At 33.1% G+C, this 20,909-nt stretch overlaps 3 protein-coding genes across 17 annotated transcripts; 1 reads left to right on the top strand and 2 right to left on the bottom strand.

The window, feature by feature from the left end:
• On the bottom strand, positions 1-10,939 carry Tbc1d15-17 (TBC1 domain family member 15/17). 3 transcript variants are annotated; one of them, XM_066291213.1, is made up of 10 exons: positions 10,925-10,939; positions 3,125-3,282; positions 2,628-2,817; positions 1,995-2,568; positions 1,573-1,787; positions 1,315-1,516; positions 1,029-1,216; positions 838-964; positions 524-671; positions 1-461 (listed from the first exon to the last, which is right to left on the bottom strand). In XM_066291213.1, the coding sequence occupies exons 2-10, from the start codon at positions 3,258-3,260 to the stop codon at positions 316-318; spliced, it is 1,926 nt and encodes a 641-aa protein (XP_066147310.1). In that variant the 5' UTR covers positions 3,261-3,282; positions 10,925-10,939; the 3' UTR covers positions 1-315. The 3 variants fall into 3 exon arrangements, with proteins under 3 accessions (XP_066147310.1, XP_066147309.1, XP_066147311.1); XM_066291212.1 differs by lacking the exon at positions 10,925-10,939 and adding an exon at positions 3,410-3,542; XM_066291214.1 differs by lacking the exon at positions 10,925-10,939 and adding an exon at positions 3,410-3,535 and having other exon boundaries at positions 3,125-3,273.
• Positions 4,149-11,624, bottom strand: LOC136344110 (magnesium-dependent phosphatase 1-like). Its single transcript, XM_066291242.1, has 5 exons — positions 11,477-11,624; positions 5,339-5,395; positions 5,014-5,068; positions 4,476-4,697; positions 4,149-4,421 (listed from the first exon to the last, which is right to left on the bottom strand). Exons 1-5 carry the CDS (start codon positions 11,607-11,609, stop codon positions 4,250-4,252), a joined length of 639 nt encoding a protein of 212 aa, XP_066147339.1. The 5' UTR covers positions 11,610-11,624; the 3' UTR covers positions 4,149-4,249.
• LOC136344091 (monocarboxylate transporter 9) lies at positions 5,326-20,684 on the top strand. Of its 13 annotated transcripts, XM_066291199.1 has the most exons (12): positions 5,327-5,729; positions 5,906-6,391; positions 6,449-6,607; positions 16,511-16,682; positions 16,744-16,870; positions 16,925-17,068; positions 17,121-17,374; positions 17,478-17,619; positions 17,795-17,968; positions 18,546-19,085; positions 19,899-20,090; positions 20,404-20,684. In XM_066291199.1, exons 2-12 carry the CDS (start codon positions 6,357-6,359, stop codon positions 20,562-20,564), a joined length of 2,100 nt encoding a protein of 699 aa, XP_066147296.1. In that variant the 5' UTR covers positions 5,327-5,729; positions 5,906-6,356; the 3' UTR covers positions 20,565-20,684. The 13 variants fall into 13 exon arrangements, with proteins under 13 accessions (XP_066147307.1, XP_066147296.1, XP_066147295.1 ...); XM_066291198.1 differs by having other exon boundaries at positions 5,327-6,391; XM_066291201.1 differs by having other exon boundaries at positions 5,327-6,395; positions 6,476-6,607.
• Positions 20,685-20,909: the final 225 nt, after the last annotated feature.

The following is a 20,909-nucleotide window of genomic DNA, read 5'->3' as shown; positions in this document are numbered from 1 at the left end:
AACTATTAATAATATATTCCAGAATGATTACCTTTATTAATACCTACTTGATTAGGCTTAGTTTTAAAGTAAATACGATAATCAAATAAACAAGTCGCTGATCATTAACGTGGAAATTCTAAAAAAATGTGAACAATAAAACATTGCATTATGATATGAACAAAAACTTGAACTGAAACTTTAAATAAATTGAAACAGTTTTACGAATAATTATTATGAAATTCTAAAAAATATATATGATCTGATTAAACACTTAGAAGTCTAGATACAAAAATTCACAGTCGTCTGTGGCGGGCAAGTGCCACCAAAATACTACTATAAGAAATTAGAATTTATAGACCTATCAAAAGACATTTCATCCGGGCTAATTCTAACATTTTCTACCGAACATCGCGGCTGTGTGCCATTGGTGCCGGTACTGCTCACATCTGGAGAATCAAATGGACTGGATTCGTGGCTATCTGTAACCAATTAAAGTAATTTGTTTAACTGTATAGCTTTAAATCCTGAATTGCACTCCCACCTGCATTTTGAATTCCCAAGATAGGCAGGCCCAAAATGAACCTGATATTGTCTGTCAAGTGATCAGCTTCTTTGATTTGATAGAATATGCCTTCTGCTTTGTTTAACATTAATGACATGTCTAGGTTGCCGTTTAGTTCATTTATGTGCTGCAAAACATGCGTTTCTATTATATATATTGATGTATATTGGGTTACAAATATCACGAGCGCTCGATTTATCCCATAAACCCTTTATCCCAACTTCATGAGATTTTGTATTTCTCGCTTGTTATTTTAGTCGTTTTAGGTGGGAACCATATCATATACAACTCACTTTCAGGATTTCAGTAAATCCGTAACCGTTTTCAATCATAGCATGCCGTTCATGTTCCAAAATGGCAACGGCTACCAACAAATGAAAATTCTGACACGGATAACCCGTCCACAAAACTTCCCAAAACCTGAAATTTTGAATTTTTTTAATCACACAAACAATTTCTTTCATCTTAGCATTATACAACGTGCCTAAGAACTTCGTCATTGCTAAGCTCGCGCTTAAACCAAACTAATAACCATCGGAAACAGAAAAACATGTTGGCGCAGTCATGGCTTTCCAAGTAACTTGCCAAACCCGGATCCACAAAACTTAGCAATGTGAACAAATTTCCGAGCTGCTCCTTCATTCCAGCTTGATCTATATCAAAATTTGAAATCTGTAACAAAATTATTACTTTTGATTGGTACTGTATATCCAAAATTGTTTACTCAAAATTGCTAATATGTAGAAAATAACATAAAACTATAAAATTACCAATTTATTCATAAATCCTACAAAACACCAGAACGATTCACACTCGGTTTCAAGTAACATTAGAATCGGTGACAAAAGATCGCTCATGCCTTGCACGTATCCTAAATCGAAGTTGTACATTACATAGGTCATTAGAATATCATTTAAAGTCTGGAGGTTAAAATTGTTGTCTCCAGCATAGAAATCTAAGTTCCTGTCTGTTCTACAAATACCAAAAACGTGGAAACTTAAGGAATAAAACATTTTCCGGCACAGTACCTATTGACATCCTTTTCAATGAGACTTTTTCTTTGAGCAAAATCTGAGAAATTATCCTCCTGAGTTTTTGTGAAGGATTTCCATTGCAACTTCATGACATAATATTCATCACTTCTTGTACCAACAAGCTTTTGTCTCTCAACAGCAGTGCTATTCCAGGGATAGTAATCAAGGAGAAACTTCCAGGCTTCTTTTCGAATTGAAGGGCTTATGCCCTACAATACATCGCAGTTATAAACTTGTTCAAAAATTGCTCACGTGTAAGTATTGTTAGTTAAATATATGCAGTCTATTAACGCACATACTTCGCGATTCTACTATTTCTACTTCTCAAAGTTGATTGAAACTGTCTTAAGATGTATCAGCTAGTGGCAATTCAAAAAATGAGAAAATATGAGCAACAAAAGACACGACTGACATACCCCTCTGAATATCATAACTTTCAATGACTCTACATCCTCCAACTGACCCTCATAATTAAACTGAGCATTCCACTGTTCCTCTGTAACAGGTCTACAACGAGGAAAGTCTTTTCTCTTGGGCAACTGCGGTAGCTGCTGAACTACTTCATAATCGCCCCCTGATTGGGTAATTGATTCATCAATTTCTGATAATGACCGATTTAAATCATCTTGTGGTAAAATGTCTGTATCTCCTGGATCCACACTTCGATATACGTAATTGGTAACCTTTGAGAAGGCTTCCATGCTGCCCTCATAAGGATGCTCTTTGATGTTTTTAAACATGGTCCATAAAGATGAGTCATTTTTCAGGTCTAAAGCAGCGAATGTTTTAGTAAGCTCTTGATATTCAGGACTATTTGCATCATAGACGACAAAAAGATGTTTGTCTCTCCTAGAGGGCCCCAATTTTAAGAACGACTTTAATACTTCAACTAAATATTCACAGTTTCCATGTTGAAAGAGGAAGCTACACATGACTTCTGATGCACCATCAAAGAAAGTTAGAAGACGGTTATTGTTGGCTATTCTGAAACTGTAGTTAAACATAAGGATTAAAAATTAGTTAAAATACTAACTTAAGAGTTTATAAACCTTTTGATGTCATCAAAACCAATTTTCAAATTCTTTAAACGATTATAGTAGTCTGGAGGCAAGTTTCCACTGAGGGTTCTTACTCTCTTTTGAACTGTGTTTACTACAGCCCATTCTTGATCTTGCACATCAGAATCTACAGTAACATCATTTGGTTTCCACTCCAAGAAACGTTTTTTCATTGTACTACCTAAAAATAAAGCATCACGCATGCAATGTAATTTTTGTATGATCAGTTTAGTTTTGATTGATTACAATACTTGTTTTATGGATAATAAAGATAGTTTCCAAATTACTAAGGATAAGAAATCGTAAACTTACTTACCATTCAATTGAATGATAAGCAAAATATGGGGTAAATCACAAATTTGTAAAATATTTTATTAATAGAAAAATAAATATTAATGATGATACAAATCATGCTTTATTCAATTCAGATGAGATATATTATTTTACATGAAAAATAATTCCTGCATTACATCTTTGATGACTCTTACCTTCATTCTCAATGCTTTCCCATACATAAAGTGTGCCAATGGTGTTGATAAATGAGATGTAAGTGGATGGTGCCTGTTTTAAAAGAATTCCATCTTGGCTTAAAACATCTTGATAATCTTCAAATTCGTCATCCATGACTGTTTTTATCCTATTATTTCTAAATATAAATTACTAAATTGGCAATTTGTTGATTAATAGTTTTGAGACTGCTGGAGACTTAAATATATAAAGTCATAGAAAGATCATAGACTGGGAATGCAGCTAAGAGAAGTACGAAAACTTACCGGCAGATATAGTATTAGTTTATTTAGTTAAATGTAGATTGTAAAATGAATACAAATAATTGTTTATTTTATTGTTGTGTTATTTATAATATGTAAATAATCACATCACATGTAGAACTGTCAAGTTTGATATTAGATGCTTTATTTGTCAGTTAAACAATAGGCTTTTTCATAAATGATTCAACCAATCGAATTGATTAAAATCAAATGCTCCTAACAATTAACATTTTTCTACATGTAAAGTATGTAAAGTATCATATATTTGATTCACTACTACTTAGAGACCATTATTGAGTGTGGTGAATGATGTAAATATGAGCTTTTTCCTAAAATCGTTGAATAATAAGTTAATACAACATATATTTGGCTCATTATATTCCTAATATCTAATAATGTACTTCTTAACCTTGGTAGAATATATGATCTATGAATATTTTTAAAAATTGGAGAAAGGAATTCAATAGTATCTAATTTTAAGTTATAAATTAATACTTAGATTAGATTCTTTAAAGCAATTTTATCGATTATTGTTTATCACCTTTTCTTGCCTCTATTTTTTGACGCATCTCGAATCAATTAAAGCTACATTAGGAATCAGCAATGACAAGGTAAAGACCAATAGGGCTGCAATAAAAAATTTTAACATCCTCATCTGTTGTATCCTTTCGATCACAACATTTCAACGTATATATACTTCGGAATATATTTTGAGGAGAAAGAAATTAAACTAAAAATCATATTTCCTTAGCATAATGAACTTTTATTATTTAAAAAATATGAATATTATTTACAATAAATAAATGTGTTCATAAAGTGCTGTTTGCTTACATCCTTAACTTCTTAAGTTCTTTGTTTCGCATAATTTTTAATCCCCTGCTCAACTGCATGCATAGTCACTCCGTTTTTCACCAGAATTGAAACCACACCTACCTTGTTGAGATCGCGTATATTACGACTCTCATCGTCAAAGAACAGCATTTCATCATATTCTCTTTTTGATTGCTCTTTAATGCTGAAGTATTATAGCTTTTATTCAACAAGTTATAGGAATCTGGAAAATACTAACTTGCTAAAATGTGTGACTTTGCACCCTGGAAAAATCTGCTTATATTTAATATATTTATTCCAGTTAAAAAGATCAAGGAGCTGATTTGCTGCTCTGATTTCTGACGTTCTCGAAGCTATGCCTATTTCATAACCCAGTTCTGTTAGAATTTTTAAAACTTCAGGGACTTCTGAGTAGTATTTCACTGCAGCACCATAAGTGTCCACAACACCGCCATTGTGTCTAAAGTTAATTTTGCCACATAATCAGATAAAATCATAAGTATCTCAAGGCAATGTATTTCATGTTTTTTTTTATGAGCCACAGATAAAACTACTTAACAGGTGCAGTCATTATAAATAGTATGCATTATTAAAAATATTACAAATGGAGTTGTTAAACATTGTTATCACCACACTAGCAACGATGCTTGCTGTATCCATTTTCTTGCTCCTTTGGAAAAAAAACTAGGAAATAAATTGTCTTGAACATCTTATGACTTCTCAAAAAGAACTGCCCAATATTTGAATAATATGAAGAATATTGCAATTAAACTCACTTTTTAAATGGGGGTGAAACATGTGTGTCTATCCAAAAAGGCCAAAGTGTGTAATCTAGATAAGAAAACTTTTATTAATTTATTAGTTCTGATTCTTTCTTGGAAGATTTTGACTTAATATAAAAGTTGAAGTTTCGATTCGAGCTTAAATAAGCTCCCACTCTTGCAAATGTTTTGTTTCATAAGCATTATTGTGACTAACATTAACCAGGTTTTTAAATGACAATATGAGATAAAATTTCTGAAAATGGTCAAATTCATTGCTCATTTTACTACACGTAACCTTTCACCATAGATAATTACATCACTCATAGACTCAACTTACCTAAATCAAAAACAATAATTTTTAGTTTGTCGACTTTCATCCTACTGGTTTCTGCAACTATTAAAAAAGATACAAATAATACAAAATATTTCATAGCTTACGTTGTTATATCTAGGATATTCCTGGAATTTAATTAAAATTAATTTTTAACTTATTCTTAACTTATGAATTATTACACTTTTTGAGGTTAAAGACGATTTAACCTTGACCTCTTCAGCTTAACCTAATTCATTGACATCAACCACCATCTTAGTAGACCTTTTCATATATAACAAAAAATAATGAAATCACACTTATTGCTCGTGTTGTGTAAACAATGGTGAGCGTGGTGAAAATAACCCTGAAACCTTTGAGGCTAAAGTTTGAGCTCAAAATTCTAACGGGGCCAAATGTAAGGCTTGAATCAATTATTTAAAAGTAGTGGATGTTGCATTGTTATTTATGATTATGTTCGCCCTTTTTTCCGTAAATTATGTACTAACCCACCTCCACACAATCGGGGGAGATGATATTACAAGTCTTATTTAACAAACGACTCAATAAAACTCTTCAGCACCATCATTGTAGGATGTTAGAGGGTTCACTGGAAAGCACAAGATTCGTCTATTTCGAATAACAAATATGGGCAGGTTCAAGCAAGATTCCCACTTTTCAAACGGTGGTACACCAAGAATATGGAAAACATCCCCAAAGGGGTTTCACTTTCTCCTATCATTGTCAATGTTTTTGTTGATTGTTTTTATTAGTTTTTTTTTGTTATGTTTATGTTTTTGTTATTAATTATTTATATTAATAATAAATTGAAAATTCAAACTGTAAAAACTTCAAGTTTGATTAGTTACACCCGTTACCTTTTACATCATTTAAAACTCTTCCTAATTTATATGTTCAACTCAACCTTGTACTGTCATAGGTACACATTTTTTAAAAGCAATTTAATTTATTGTTAATTGATTAAAATGATTATAAGACATATTAATTATTGAATAAACACAATTTTGTGCTCCGAACTGTGAATATGTCATATGTCTTGTCTATTCAATTACTGTTTAAGTAGGTAAGTGGCAACTAAGCTTAGAATGGTAGCAAACAGAAGAGAAAGCCTTACAGGCACAATATGACAATTATCGTAATTAGCCCCACTAAGAACTCAATCAGAAAAAGAAAGTTGGGCAACAGAGTAGGAAAGGAGATTCTCACATGCACTGAATACAAATCACTACTGCCACAAACGCAAGTACCATTCTTAAGAATTCAAATAAACAATAGGTAAGTAACCTAATGTTGCATGTATGCATGTATTAGTGGTATTTACATAATTAATATTTTCATGGCCAGCAAAATTTATAATATAAAAGTAAACATTTTAAAAGCTATTAAAACTATGGTTTCAGCAATATTACGAATTAAACCTAGTTTATAGAACCACATGATATACTGTGCATTTTTTTACCATACAACATGTGAATGCAACGCAAAAAATATTTATGTTTACATGTTAAAATTTGATTGTGTTGGCTTCTGTTCTATTAGAATTAAAGCCATGAAACTTAGCCAATTTAATTTAACACAGAAAAAGGTTATTGTGCTTATTTTCTTCGTAATTCACATTCAAGCGTAGGTAAACTTGTACTTATTATACCTATTTATTACCTCTGTTGTAAATATATTTGATACCTTTAAGGCGAATTGTTCATGTCTTCTTGTATTTGATTTGGAAATACTAGTGGAGGTGGTCAGAATAGTAGAGTTGCATCTTATATTAAAACTAATCTAGGATAACATATGCCCTTTATGGAGGGTTCAGATAAAAATGTTTTCATCAATATACTATTTGTATACTTGAATTTAAGCCAAAATAAATAAATAAATAACATTTTCTGTCGGTACAAAGTGATTTATTAATAACCCCGCATTAACGTACGATCTTTCGTTCAAGCGCATTGTGTTGGGTTTGTTGCGGTCCGGTTACGGCTATGACTGCTTTTCGCCCACCACATCATCTGGCTTGATGCGTGATCAGTTCACCCCATATGTTACAAGCGCAAGGAGTTAGAAGTTTGAAAAAAATTCTGCTTGTGAAGGTTTTAATTTTTGACATATGTATTATGAGCTTTTCAACCAGTTGGCAAAAAAACGTTTTAACTAATGAATATACTAATGATCGATTAATAATCTTAACTTCATTGACGCATGCGCGACATGAAACAGTGACTCGTTTATTAATCGTCATCATTAATAGACTCGTTAATTAAATAAATATTACTAAGTATTTGTACAGCTCTCTCTCTCTCTCTCTCTCTCTGTCATCAATTATAACATAATGATATGATAATAATAACGATCAATTCCTTTTACGATTTCAACAACTAAATAAGTAAATAACGTCACTCAAAGTGTTTTGCAATTTGAAGATTTGTTTTTTTGTTACTTGTCCAACTGATGAAAATCAGCAAAACTGAGTTAGAATGACCTCATCCTTGTGAAATCAAATTTACGTTTGGCATTCATGTAGCTAGGATTATCCCACAATCAATCATTTTCACTGTATTATGTTGCTGATTTGAATCACTTTCTATAATGTCAATTAAAAATGGTTATTAGAGGCTTATAAATAGTTGTTCCTAACATTGCGTTAAGAGTAATTGTATTAAATCTAGGTATCCCCGGGTCAGACCTATCGTGGCCCAAAACGGGCAGACGTATATGTACGTAAGGCAGCATTAACTTACGTCTCTTAGATGAGCCTCACTATCAACTCTTAAATGCAACAAAAGTATCCCGCACAATGTCCCCTTCGACACCAATAGACGGTTTATTTAATAGGAAACGTCTCCAAGTAAAGTAGCTCTTAGACTTCCAAGCAGACCTTGTTCCAAATGAAAAATCGAAACTGGAGATTTTTCAACTATTTAATTGTGCATACTACCCAAAAGGCATTCAATACCTATACCTGCGACATTTAATCTTGGGCCAAGTGGCGACCTGGCCATTTTTAAAAAAGTAGCAAAACTCGAATTTCGCACGGCTCCCCTATCCCAGGAGTCATGCAGAGACGGGTTGTATATATTATCCCTACAACTTTTCAGGTTAACTATCTGCTTCATCATTAACTTTAAACGAGGCACTGAACTGACCACGTTTTATTTGTATGTGATAAAATGTGAGCTGTAGCAGCTCCTAGAGAGTCCTAGCTCACTACTTTCCAATTAAATAAATGTTATCTTAAAGAAAGCTAAAGGCTCACTTTTCTCCTTGCTTTTCACACTATATCTCTTATTACATCACAGAAACAAAAACATGATAATTAAATAATCCGTACCAGAATTATTTACGGGTCACGGTGTCAACTTATTTTAGTTTAGTAACTTGATTGATCTAGTTTAGCAAGGATTTTTTCTCATATTTTCTAACAAAATAGTAAGTATTCTTACGTATTTTCAGTAAATTAATATACAGCAAGTTCTTGTTTTGACGAATGTCTGTCATATCAATCAACAAATCCCGCCTTAGCAAAATAATAAAACTGAAAACCTTACAATCATCATGTCAATAAGTGTAACTAAATAGCAATTACTTATTGATGGAAAGAGAACATTTATAGTACCTAATCTGCGTACTTCCTGCTAATCATTAGATTGTGCAATTTAACTAGGTACCGAGTGATTGTCAACCCATAACGTGACCATTTCCAAGAGATCTAAAAATACAATGAAGCCTTTAAGTGTTCCCCATTTTATTGCCTTTCCTAAAAATACCCACATTAAAAGTGATTCCGTTCTTTAATTGTTTTATAGTGTGAGTATAGAATAGAAGTCTTCGGATGCTATGGTAATTTCGCTTAGTAATTTTGTGTTTTTGGATTAATATTTTATAGGTAATTATCAGTCTCTCGTGCCTTGCGCAATTTGAAATAAAAAATATTGTTATTCTATTTAAAAGATAAAACAAATCATGTGGTCGCTATATCGCTTATATTAATTATTACTATGAATAAGCATTGTTGAAGTAAATCATAAAATTGACCTACCATATATTAATTATTTATTGTGTTTGTTATTTTGATTGGCTTTGTGTATTACATTTACGACCCATTCTACAATAAAATACGTGAGTGATCAAAGAGTGATTGCAACTAAAATTTCCATACCGGTACATGTGTGGTTCGAATTATTTGCTTTACTATCACTTTTCAAAGATTTCGGAACAGTGTTCTCATAATAACTCATTGACTATCATGTCAATGATAGATAAAAACCAGACAGTGTATTTTTCTATGCGAAGTTAATGTTTGGACAAAGATCACTTAATAAGTTCTAAATCAGTATAAAATTAAACACATTATTATCTCTTTTCAATAGATTTTTACATGTAGAATAATATAATTGTTAAATGAATTGTCTCTCAAAAATTGCCTACTTATGAGCGGTTGTGTAATAGTGTTTCTGCTATCAGAGTGTAACGTTTATGGATTGTGACCAACTGTGGTTTTAAGGTATGGAGTACGGGGTTCAGGTCCAAAGGTAGTAAGAATCTGCTTTCTGTTGTTAACTGAATGGTGAGGCTGCGGTTCAAAATGTATTTAATTAAGCCGAGAGCAAGGTGACCGTCGCAATAATCGCAGTCTCGAAGAATTACTGTTATTATCATCTAATGGTATGTTTCTGGAGGTTATACATTTAAACGTTTTCCAAATGCTTATTATATAAGGTGTCTCAGTTGTAATTTGTGCTTTGTTTAACAATAAAGAAAATCGCAATATAAGGTGACTTTGTTCGTTTTCATAAACTGATATTAAACAAGTAAAAAATGGAGTTCGACTGATTTTATTACATAAAATTCACTGGCTTAAAGTAATATTTTTGCAACATTTGGTTTAGCCACAATACTCCAACGCTTAATTTTTATTCGCATTACCTATATATAGTCGAATTTAGTTGTAACGATACAGGGAGATCAGAAATTTTGTTCGTTTTATCCGATTCTAGTTAATAGATTTTATATATATTCTATATTCGCCTTGGCTGACTCTAAATACGTTCACTTGAAGAGTGGTTGACTAGGGGTGCAAACTAAACTCAGACATATGCACGTTAATTTTATACAAAGCTAAGTCGGCATCGACGGATGTGTAGATTATTCAAGTCTTAACATACAATAATAATAAAATTCAGCTAATTGAGTCCAAAATCGTGCAAAATTGATTACGATTCAATAAATAGGATTCCCTAGTATTGAGATTATTTCGTGAAAAATTACCTTAAAATTAGCTTAATAAATTCTTCAGAAGTCATTAAAAAAAAAAGACATAATTTTGTTATAACCGATCGGATTTGCAAATTCTTCCTCGAAAAACGTTTGCTAAATCATGTTCGTTATATCCGAACAAGAATAACACGCAATAAAATAGATACTTTGTACATTCATGACATTTAGTTCAGGTTAGTTCGATATAAGCCAGATTCGCTATAATTGAGTTTCACTGTATATGGTGCTGAGCAGAACTTTCTTGCATAAACATTGCCTTAAGGCGAGAGGACGGTCCTCCAAAACTAGAGGTACTTTACTTTGCAAAAGGCTTCTTACCTGTTTTTTTAGAGTTCCCCAATCAGTTTTGCCGGAACCTCAACTTGTATCAGACCTTTAACTGAAGATTCATATTGAAAGGTATGTTATCTCATTAAACAAGGATTTTCTGTGCTTCAAGAACAGCATTTTTCACATCTCCCTCACGAGACTAATAGACAATGCAATAATAGACTAGGTACCATTATTTCTTTGGTTTTGTAACGTCTTTCACGGCAGTTTATGGAGCGATCATCCACTTCCTTAAAGTAATTTAATTTGTTTCTTAAGCTTAACTTGCATTGTTTATTATGACATTACAAGATATTAATTCTAACATGGTGCATAATAAAAAGTAATTACTTAAAGTAGATTTCATACATTTAAGTTCTAAATAACGGAATATTAACGATCTTCCAACTAATATTAAAACAAATATTTTGAGGTTATGAGAAGAACGAAAGAGGTATCTGGGAGAAGGATCGCAATATTATCATCCTATCTCTCTCTGCGTGCTGCTCGTATTCCAACCTTCTCTGGCATTCGTTTGGAAATGTTGAATCTTTGTCTTACCTATAGGGACACATTGACCTCTTTTCTTTAGAGCTATCTCTTTATTAAATAGATCGTCCCCTTTAAACCGCGTTAAACACTTCGCAGTGGAATGTTTGGAATGTTGCTGTGACATAATATTTGGAGGCGCCATGTGTTTTCCATTTATCGGTATTCACCTTGAACTGCCCTTCGCAGTAGTTTGTAAAAGGAACGCGAATATTTCGATTTTAAAAAACCCTTTCAGCCTAATTTAGCTTTTAGTCTAATTTTGTTTAACTGTTTAACTTAAAATAAAAATAAATCTAAACAAAAAAATATAAAAACTGCGGTAAATGTCCTCTTACCAAGATACAGGGCTTCACTCTGCCTCATAGACCTACAAACTCTTGACTATACCAGGAATATTGCGAATGATGATTTTAAAAAATTTAATTAAATCTTACTAACTGCTTCAGATATTTCATACCTGAGCTGGATGATTATTTTTCCCTCGCTTCCTCATTTCCTTTACATTCTTAATTTGCATTGATAGCTTTTTTTGCAAATTTTACAAAAAGAGTGAAAGAAATGAAAATACAAACTCGATTGTAAAGAATAAAAGGAAATCAGATATTTTATTCGCCATAGCCGAGTTTTCGTTATATCTGATTTAAGTTAATATATACATACATACATACGTACATGTTATATGTTTGCATATACAGGGAGAGTCCATTTTTGCTAAGAGAACACTAGCATTCGACATGGCTCCTTATTTTAAGTACCTTCGACAACATTTTTTAAAATAAAATGTTCTTTCAGAGACTTTTTAAAATTACTCGAAGACGGTTACAGTTACGATAAAATTGCAAAAGATCAAAAAGGTTCTAAATCAAACGCGAAATTTAAATTTTTGTGATTAAGCTGTCAGTGGCGTACCACAAAAAAGTTCTGGATTGTGAAAGAGGGCCGAAAAAATGTTTTTAAATCGTCTGAACATATCATTAACTTGTGAATCATCATGGGTAACAAATGCTAAAAATTTGATTAAATGATCTCAGAATCTATAGGAGCTGTATGGGAAATATAAAAAAAATATTCTAAATTTTAACATATCGTGTCTCAAAAAAGAAACGTTTGCTGACATGTTTATATGACTTACTAATCTTAAAACAAATTTCTCTATCGAATGTTAGAGTGCTGCTAGTACAAAATATTCCACCCTGTATACATACTGTTATGTTCGCCTTGAAAATTCTTAAGTATTAAACATTATTATTATTTTTTAATTTGTATGTACATGATATTACTATTACATACAAACATACTATTTATTTTGCATTGTAAAGTAGTCAGTTATTTTATTTTGCTCTGTGTTTTTAATAAGAAACTGTCTTTCAATATAGCCATATAATTTGTCGAAAATGGTGGTTAGCAAATAATTATCCATTTTCCAGATCAACATTATTATACTTCTTAATCTACCCCGACAATGCAACATCTTCTTGGTCATTTTGATCTACGACTTTCTCTTGCTGTTCAAAACCCAAAGTTGCCCAAACTCGACTGCGATTCATTACATGGGAATTCCCCGGCGGTGGGATCATCCCAATTACCTTAAAACTGGCCTTATACATTCTTCAATTTAGTCTTTTTAATAGAAAGTATAACCAATCTGACCTGCAAATTCTTCATTAAAAAGGTACATTAAAAACGATGGTTTGTTATAAATGTGTTCGATGCATCGGCAAACTAGACACTTTGTAAATTCCTGATTTATGATTCGTCAAAGACGACCATTATAACTCAGGTTACACTTAACCGAGTTTAAGTGTATAAGATGTTTTCGATCATTTAATTAAAACCCTAAAAAAAAACGGAAAAAATGCGGTATTGATATGTAATTGTTGATTTGTTGCTAAATGATACAGAAATTAACATTACAAGTCGACTGTTTAATATTTTTCCCTTTCTGAAAATTTAAAATACAACCGGGATGCAAAAAGTCTATATCGGTTATTTAGAGAAGAACTCGAGGTAGCCAGAAACTGCCGGTATATCCCTAAAAGTGATTTTTTTTTAACAGGAAGGCCGCCACGTATTACTGCTACTTAGCAACCCCTTTTATGAGAAATAACTTTTCCTTTTAGGTCAATAATAACAAGGTTTTTTGTATGGTAAATTCTATCTTTGGACACACTTTAAATCCCAAAGTTCAGCTAAATACGTAACAAATTGAAAGAGGTGCAACAACAAAAGTAATGAATTAAAAAATTAATTCTCTCTGTATTTCTGCTACTTTAAAGTTTTTTTAATTATTCTTCACTTACAAAGTCGCCTTATTTTGTTATTTTCAATCACCTTTGAACAGAAGATAAAATTGAAAGTGCTTTACAGCTCACTTGCCTTTCATTAAAAAAGTTCAGATTGCGCCCAAGCTTAGTTTCATAATACTCTCGTAAATTAAACCGCAAATTTCACCTACTTTTATATATTTTGCGGCTGAAGGCATAAAATAGGAGATAAGAATGTCGTCACGATAAGGTAAACAATATCTAATTTAGGATTTATGATGACTGAAGCCTAATCTCGGTTCTGGTTTGCGAATGGTAGAAGGTAGGAGGGAATATCAAACTTTCGCAGGTGTATTACGCGCGACCGGTCCAGGTGGATGAAGTCGTGGTTTAAGTGATGTGTGTTTACCTCTGTATCTTCTAAGTCAAAGTTCAAGTTAGTGCCTATTTGAGAGTACAAAATTATTGTCTTAAGAAATTATCAAAGTAAGAGAAGGTAAGCTCTTCGGAGTCGCGTTCCAAATGGGAGAAAATTATATTTAAGCACTTAAGGCACTCTTATTTAGAAGCTTTAGAAATAGAATTAACGATAAAGCATTGAATTTCGAACCTAAAATTTCCGGATGTGTTTTTCCTTACTAAAAATGTTTCAGTTCGAAATCTCTTCCCCGAAATATTTACGTATAGTCAATTTTTATCTGCTTTCAGTAGTTCAAGATAAGATAGGTGCGAATTTTTGGATTGTACAATTGTTATCGACAGTAAAATTCCAAATATATTAAGGTTTAGCATTAATAAAGGAACAACACAGCACCTCAGAGATTAGAAGTAGTTTTACACTAAACATAGTGATAGTATCCATCAGACGCAACCTTGACTTAACATCTGTTTGAGCAACCAAACTCATGTGATCATGTTACATGCTTTTTCCGTATTACTTTATCTCATTCGATTGCACGATCGCCTTCAAATTACTGTTTCATTGGAAACCTTATCAATATTATTACTACAAGTTGTATTAACCTTTCTAGGGATAATTTGGCGGTGTATTATATAAAATCATTTGAAATGATCTTGGTTTAGTAAGAAACAATGACAAATCTTTGGACTAATGCAGGGGACAAACAGATTTCAATGGGTTTATATATTTCCAAAATTGAGAATTGTCGCATTCGTCAGTTAAATGTGATAGTGTTTTCATCCTCTACTCAGCGATTAAAATTTAAAAATAGACCCTCTGCTGCGCTGAAATTGAAAGTTTTTGGCATACGTTGCTTGGTAAATAGAGTTAAAAAGGACCTACAAATCTGCATATTTAAGTCTGGAAGAGGCTCATCTGGCCTGCTAAAATTTTGGGGTATCTAAAAAATTAATTTCAAAAATTAGGTGCAAAGTTTTAGTTAAAAGAGTCAATATCTGACGGTTTCGCATTAATAGTGATACGGCCATTCATTCATTCTAGGTTGGTAAGTTTCCGTTTCCTTTCCTCTCTAAAGTTCAATCAGAAATGTGTTAGCTAAACGAGCTACGAAATCCTTTGGCACTGAAAGGTACGGAATGTCCTTGACATACGTCCTGCTTTATTTAGCGATATATAATTTTCACGGTATTTTTTCTGCTAGCATGTGAAAATGACAAATTTCATCACACTTTACTCCAATCTAAAGCATCGTTTTCTTTTCTGGAGAGAGAATATCTCGTAATATACTTTCGTTTCTAGAGACGCAAATGATGAAAGTTTGATAATGTGCGGGAACGCAGCTCGCCATTCATAGAAGTATAGTTTGATGTTGAATTTTGTCGTTTTTGTGCATAATTCTGTCTATAATAAAATCGTGCCTCGTCGATGTTAATAACAATTAAATTGTTTAATGAATGAATTACCATTTATGACAGGCACAGCCGTAAAAAATTTTTTCTGTAATTTGAGAACATTACCAAACTTGATTTCGCCTTTCTCTTGATCTGTTGCTTCAGTGACAGAGAATACTATTTCCGTCATTCGCAGCAATACACCTGCGCGCTATGACCAATAGGTATTTTATGAACCGTACTTGCTTCAAAGGAATACTATTAATAACTCCTACAACTCGAACAAGTTACTATAAAGTGTTCAACTGCAGTTATTACTTGTAGTTTAATTATTTAATTCACCTACCTGTGTATTTAATTGTCATTTTATAGCTTTTACCGCAATCGATTTATAATGTTCGACCTTTGACACTAAAAAATGTTTCACTTATAAATTGTTGTACTGATCATCACAAATATGACCTTTTATGATTGCATCATTTAACAACCCATTTAATAACGCTTACTTTAATCTAATTCCGTAATTCGTTTTCTCGAAAGTCTTACCCTACAATAATAATTCTGTTTACTGAATTGTCAATGGTAGCAGATTATGTACGTGTGCACTGGATTACCTCATATGAATCTTACACCAAGTGTGTAAAGTTTATTTTTCACACGCTCACCGAGAAATGACAATATTACCTCTTTCTAAATTTTTTTCATTGCACATTTGAACACTTTTATATTTTTAACAATATACAGAATTTAAATTATGCAACATTTTGCCATGCTTCAAATTCAATACTACCGTTAAAAACAATAGGGAATAAGAACAAATGCCCTCTTGCTCTTACTGGTACAACTACCCGTGCTAGTGAAAGAGCTGTATTATAGACTCTAAAATAGAAATTTCCATTATAATCACACAGTGTTAACCTTCCACCTTCATGTAACATTTACTTAATAGATCTTCTCTTTATTATAGCAAAATGGAAGAGATACGTAAACAAGACAAGCCAAAACAAGAAGACCGACCTAGGATAGTAATATCACAACCGAAGCCCAAAAGGCGGCGAATGCGAGTCGGCGATCCTGACTTCACACCTCCAGACGGGGGATGGGGGTGGTTAATTGTATTCGCTTGTGGCTTTAGTAATGTAGGTACCAATTCACCGATTCTTTACTGACAAAATAAATACCAATGAACTACATTTCTAGCTCAGTACATTTCCAATGTTCCAACAATTTGGTTTGGTATTTAGGTCAAGATTTAAGGAACTCCAAATTTCAACAGCCCAAACCACCTCAGTTATAAACATGAATTCTGCATTTAATGCTGGGATGGGTAAGTAATGAGGAAGTCAAGTAAAATTGCATGTGAATAAAACAAGTGTTTTAGGGCTGTTAAATGGGCCCCTTTTCAGGAAATTCACTTATAGACAAATGGCGATGTTTGGATCGCTCTTGGTTGCGTCTTCTTTGTTTTTGTGCCAGTTTTGCGACAATTTTTGGGAGTATATGATCCTGTATTCAGCACTCTATGGTAAATTTCAATCCACTTGCGAGTGCTATGTTTTTTGATTTATCAATTTAAGGCTCTGGAATCGGAATAACGCAGTCTTCAAATGCTCTAGCTTTAAACACTTATTTCAAGAAAAAACGACGTGTAGCTACTGGTTTTTCCTGGACTACCACCGGCTTGGGGCCTATAGTTTGGCCTTATATTATAGTAGCCTTGAATTCCATATATGGGGTTGAGGGGACTTTGTTAATTTTCTCCGGATTTGCCCTACACGCTTTTGTATGCTCTCTCGTGTTGCATCCTGTCCAATGGCACACCAAATTTAGGGTAAGCTGCTGTTTATGTTCATAATATTTGCATTTCCACTATTTCGCCTCAGAGGGGAAAAAATTTTGCGAGTCAATTTGGCAATTGAGCTTTGTGGTTTTAGGACATGAACCCCGAATCAGCAGCTTTGCTAGAGAATGGCCAGACGCAGAGTAGGGCTAAGAAAAATTGGGATAAGCTAAGGAGAAGCACTAGTCTGATTTCTAGTCAGTATTTACATAATGAAGATGATCCAGTTAATACAGGTTAGTGTGACATCACAGAGATTTAAACCAAATATTGTCCTGCTTTATATTATCCTAGATTTATCTCAATATTATCTAATTATTTTGTGGTCGCTATTTAACACTATTTTACATTTTTAACTAAAAGAATTAGATAACAGAGAACTTGCCGGATAATAATTACGTTTTTTCTCAGGTTATGAAATTTGCGATCCCGGTACTCCTATGATGACGAAATATAATGATGGCTGGTATTCCAGGTCTAACATGGGCTCCAGGCAGTCACTGACCTCGAATAAAAGTAAGAGTTCTAGACCGGAATCCAAGCCGATTTCAGCAAAGCCTTCGGCCAGCAATTTAACTGAGTTTGGTAAGCTGATTTTTTTATCACATATACGGGGTGTCCCCAAATGTATGTATCATATTTTAACAGGCTGTTCTGCGTCCAAAAATATACTGCAAAAATTCACTGACCACCGATCGATAGATCTCTTGATTGGCTTTAGCATTATGCTCAGCATTCTATTTGAAATGTGGGCCTATGATCGCTCCGGCTCGTAAAGCTCAATAAGTAGTGAGTTTCTGCGGACATACCGTGGCTCAAAGTGAAAATGATACACCAGTACGGAAATTATTATTTATTAATAAATACTGATTGCGATACCGGTATTTCATTTTCACATTGAGTCACTGCAAGAGCGGCGATTTTCTTCACCCCAAGTCCCGCAATTTTGTTTGTTCACATAACAATTCGGTCAAAAATGTGCCTCATCCGTGATTATGGTAAATTATATTAAATAACCGTAGCAAAGCATTTGCAGTAGAACAGACTATATAGGCACATCCTTTGCTTACCTTTGAAAATCATCAGGCCACTAAATTTTGCACCACCATGTGATTCTTTAAATCAACGTTTCGTTTCACTTATTCCAACAATCTTGTTTTAGGCCGCGACAGGGTGAACTCGCAAGGAAAAAGGAAAGTATCCCAAATTAATAAACCCACAATAGCCGAAGAAGTGGAACCTCACGACGAAAACCGAGAACCTACACCCCCCAAAGAAAACAAAGTTCTTCGCGAGGCTGTGAAAATATTGACTGAATTAGAAGAAACCAAAAAGCGCCAACGGGCGGCATCACATGAACTGTTAGCAATTGAACACAATGACGTCAAACCCAAAAAACTTAGCATATGGAAAAAGATATCGATATTTTTCGATTTCGAATTGTTCAAAGACCCGATTTATCTGAACTTGATGTTGGGTATCACCGTGGCGAACTTTGCTGAACTCAACTTTTCAATCCTGACTCCAATGGTGTTGCAGGAGTTCAAGTTTAGTGAATATCAAACGGCAACGTTTATGTCTTTGCTGGGAGGCACAGACTTAGTTGTGAGATTCTTCATACCCTTTATAGCAGACAAGCTTGGCTGGGATAATAAAACCTTCTTTTTGATTGGTGTACTGGCGATGGCGTTTGGACGAGTAAGTAAGTATGATATTGTCTAATTCTGAATAGAGTTCCGAAAAAATTGAATTTAGTAGGTTATTTTGTTAACGTTATTTGACTAATTACTTCAGATTGGTTTCCCTAAGAAAGCGATACTGTAATACAGCTACCGCCCTAAAACATGTTTTAGTTTTTTCAGCTTTTTAGAGTCAGTTTGATTCGTTTCGTACGTAGGTTTTGTAGTTTAATGCATATCCAGATTTTTTAGATAGTAAAGATGTGCAATTATACTATATAGGGCATTCCTGAATAGATGGTTAAAAATTTAATGGGTGAATTCGGAGCCAAATTTAAGACAAAAAGTTCATGTAAAGACATATCCATAAATATTTCGGCTTCAATTTATCTACAGGGTGTTAAAAACAATTTTTTTCCGTTTTTTTAATCACTCGTTTATTTTTCATCGAAACTTGATGAAAATTTGTATATGTCACCTGAGTGTTTCCTAAAAACGAAAATTTTCGGACTTTAATTTCAAAAACTGGATGATGCAAATTGATAGGTCTTGAACTCTCATTTATCACATTTTTTTCTGTTAATATTTTTAATCTTTTAGACAAATTTCGCCTACATCGATGGTTTAGGTAATATTCGCGATAATAGTCGAGGGTGTTTGCATTAATCAGTTTAAATATTAAAGTTAAAAAAAAACCTGTAAATTGAAGATGAAGCACTTTTGGGTATGTCTATATGAACTTTTCGTCTTGAATTTGACCCAGGATTGACCCATTAAATTTTTTACCATCTATTCAGAAACATCCTGTATAATAACGTCGAATATTTTTTTCTCAGTCCTAGTACACACTCAAACTTACATATGGAGCATTGTTGTGGCAGTAATAATAGGAGCAGGAAAAGGGCTGCGAACAATTTTTATAGCATTAGTTATTCCATCCTACGTACCTTTAGAGCGACTGCCTGCGGCATCGGGATTGCAATTGGCTACCAGTGGACTTCTATTTATTATACTGGGACCTGTAGTCGGTATGCAAATTTATTTCTATTGTAAAAACATAAATTACGCACATCATAGTCGAAATTCAATAGCGGTCTTGCATTGAATCACGGATGATTCGACCGGAAGTTTTTTTGATATCGAATAACGTATGAACGGAGAGTAGTAAAAGAAAATTCTGAAATCTGATTTACTACATAATCGTTATAGAAAACATTATCCATGAAAATTGTAGAAAACTCGTATTGTACTGAGCATCTCTCATTTCCGTAACGGTCTTATAACAGCCGTTATTCCTTATTCATAAGCTTTCAATTTAAACTTACCTTTTTTCTTCCATAGGCTGGATTCGAGACGCTGTCAACAATTACGTGATCACACTGCACATACTTAATATTTGTACGTACACGACAGCAGTTGCGTGGCTCATTGAAGGTTTTGTCACGAGAAAAAGACAATCCCTACAAACAAAAACGACGAAATCATTTAAAATTACTAAATGAAAAAATCCCGTGAAGTGCTTAAGTATGCATAGTTAAATAATTTTAAGTAATTTAAAAGTGATATAGTTTTTATACAATGTTTTTGTTTCATTGTTTACGAAACAGGGGATATTTTTTTTATATTGAGTTTTATTTACCCTGGACCAGTGCTGGATATGGAAACGAATTAACGCTCTGAAGACTAAAGTCTGAAAGAGATGCATAAACTGTAATTTTCATTGGTAAATAATTCTGTCCGGTCCTGTTTCAAATTAAACGATCGCTATAAAAATCTATAGAGTTTTAGAGCATATTCCAGTGAGACACTTTTAATAATGGGCGATTAAAATTTTTCAAATTCACTTT

Source organism: Euwallacea fornicatus, chromosome 16 (genome assembly GCF_040115645.1).
Source record: "Euwallacea fornicatus isolate EFF26 chromosome 16, ASM4011564v1, whole genome shotgun sequence".
NCBI classification, from domain to species: domain Eukaryota; kingdom Metazoa; phylum Arthropoda; class Insecta; order Coleoptera; family Curculionidae; genus Euwallacea; species Euwallacea fornicatus.
This window is presented reverse-complemented; position numbering and strand designations above follow the sequence as displayed.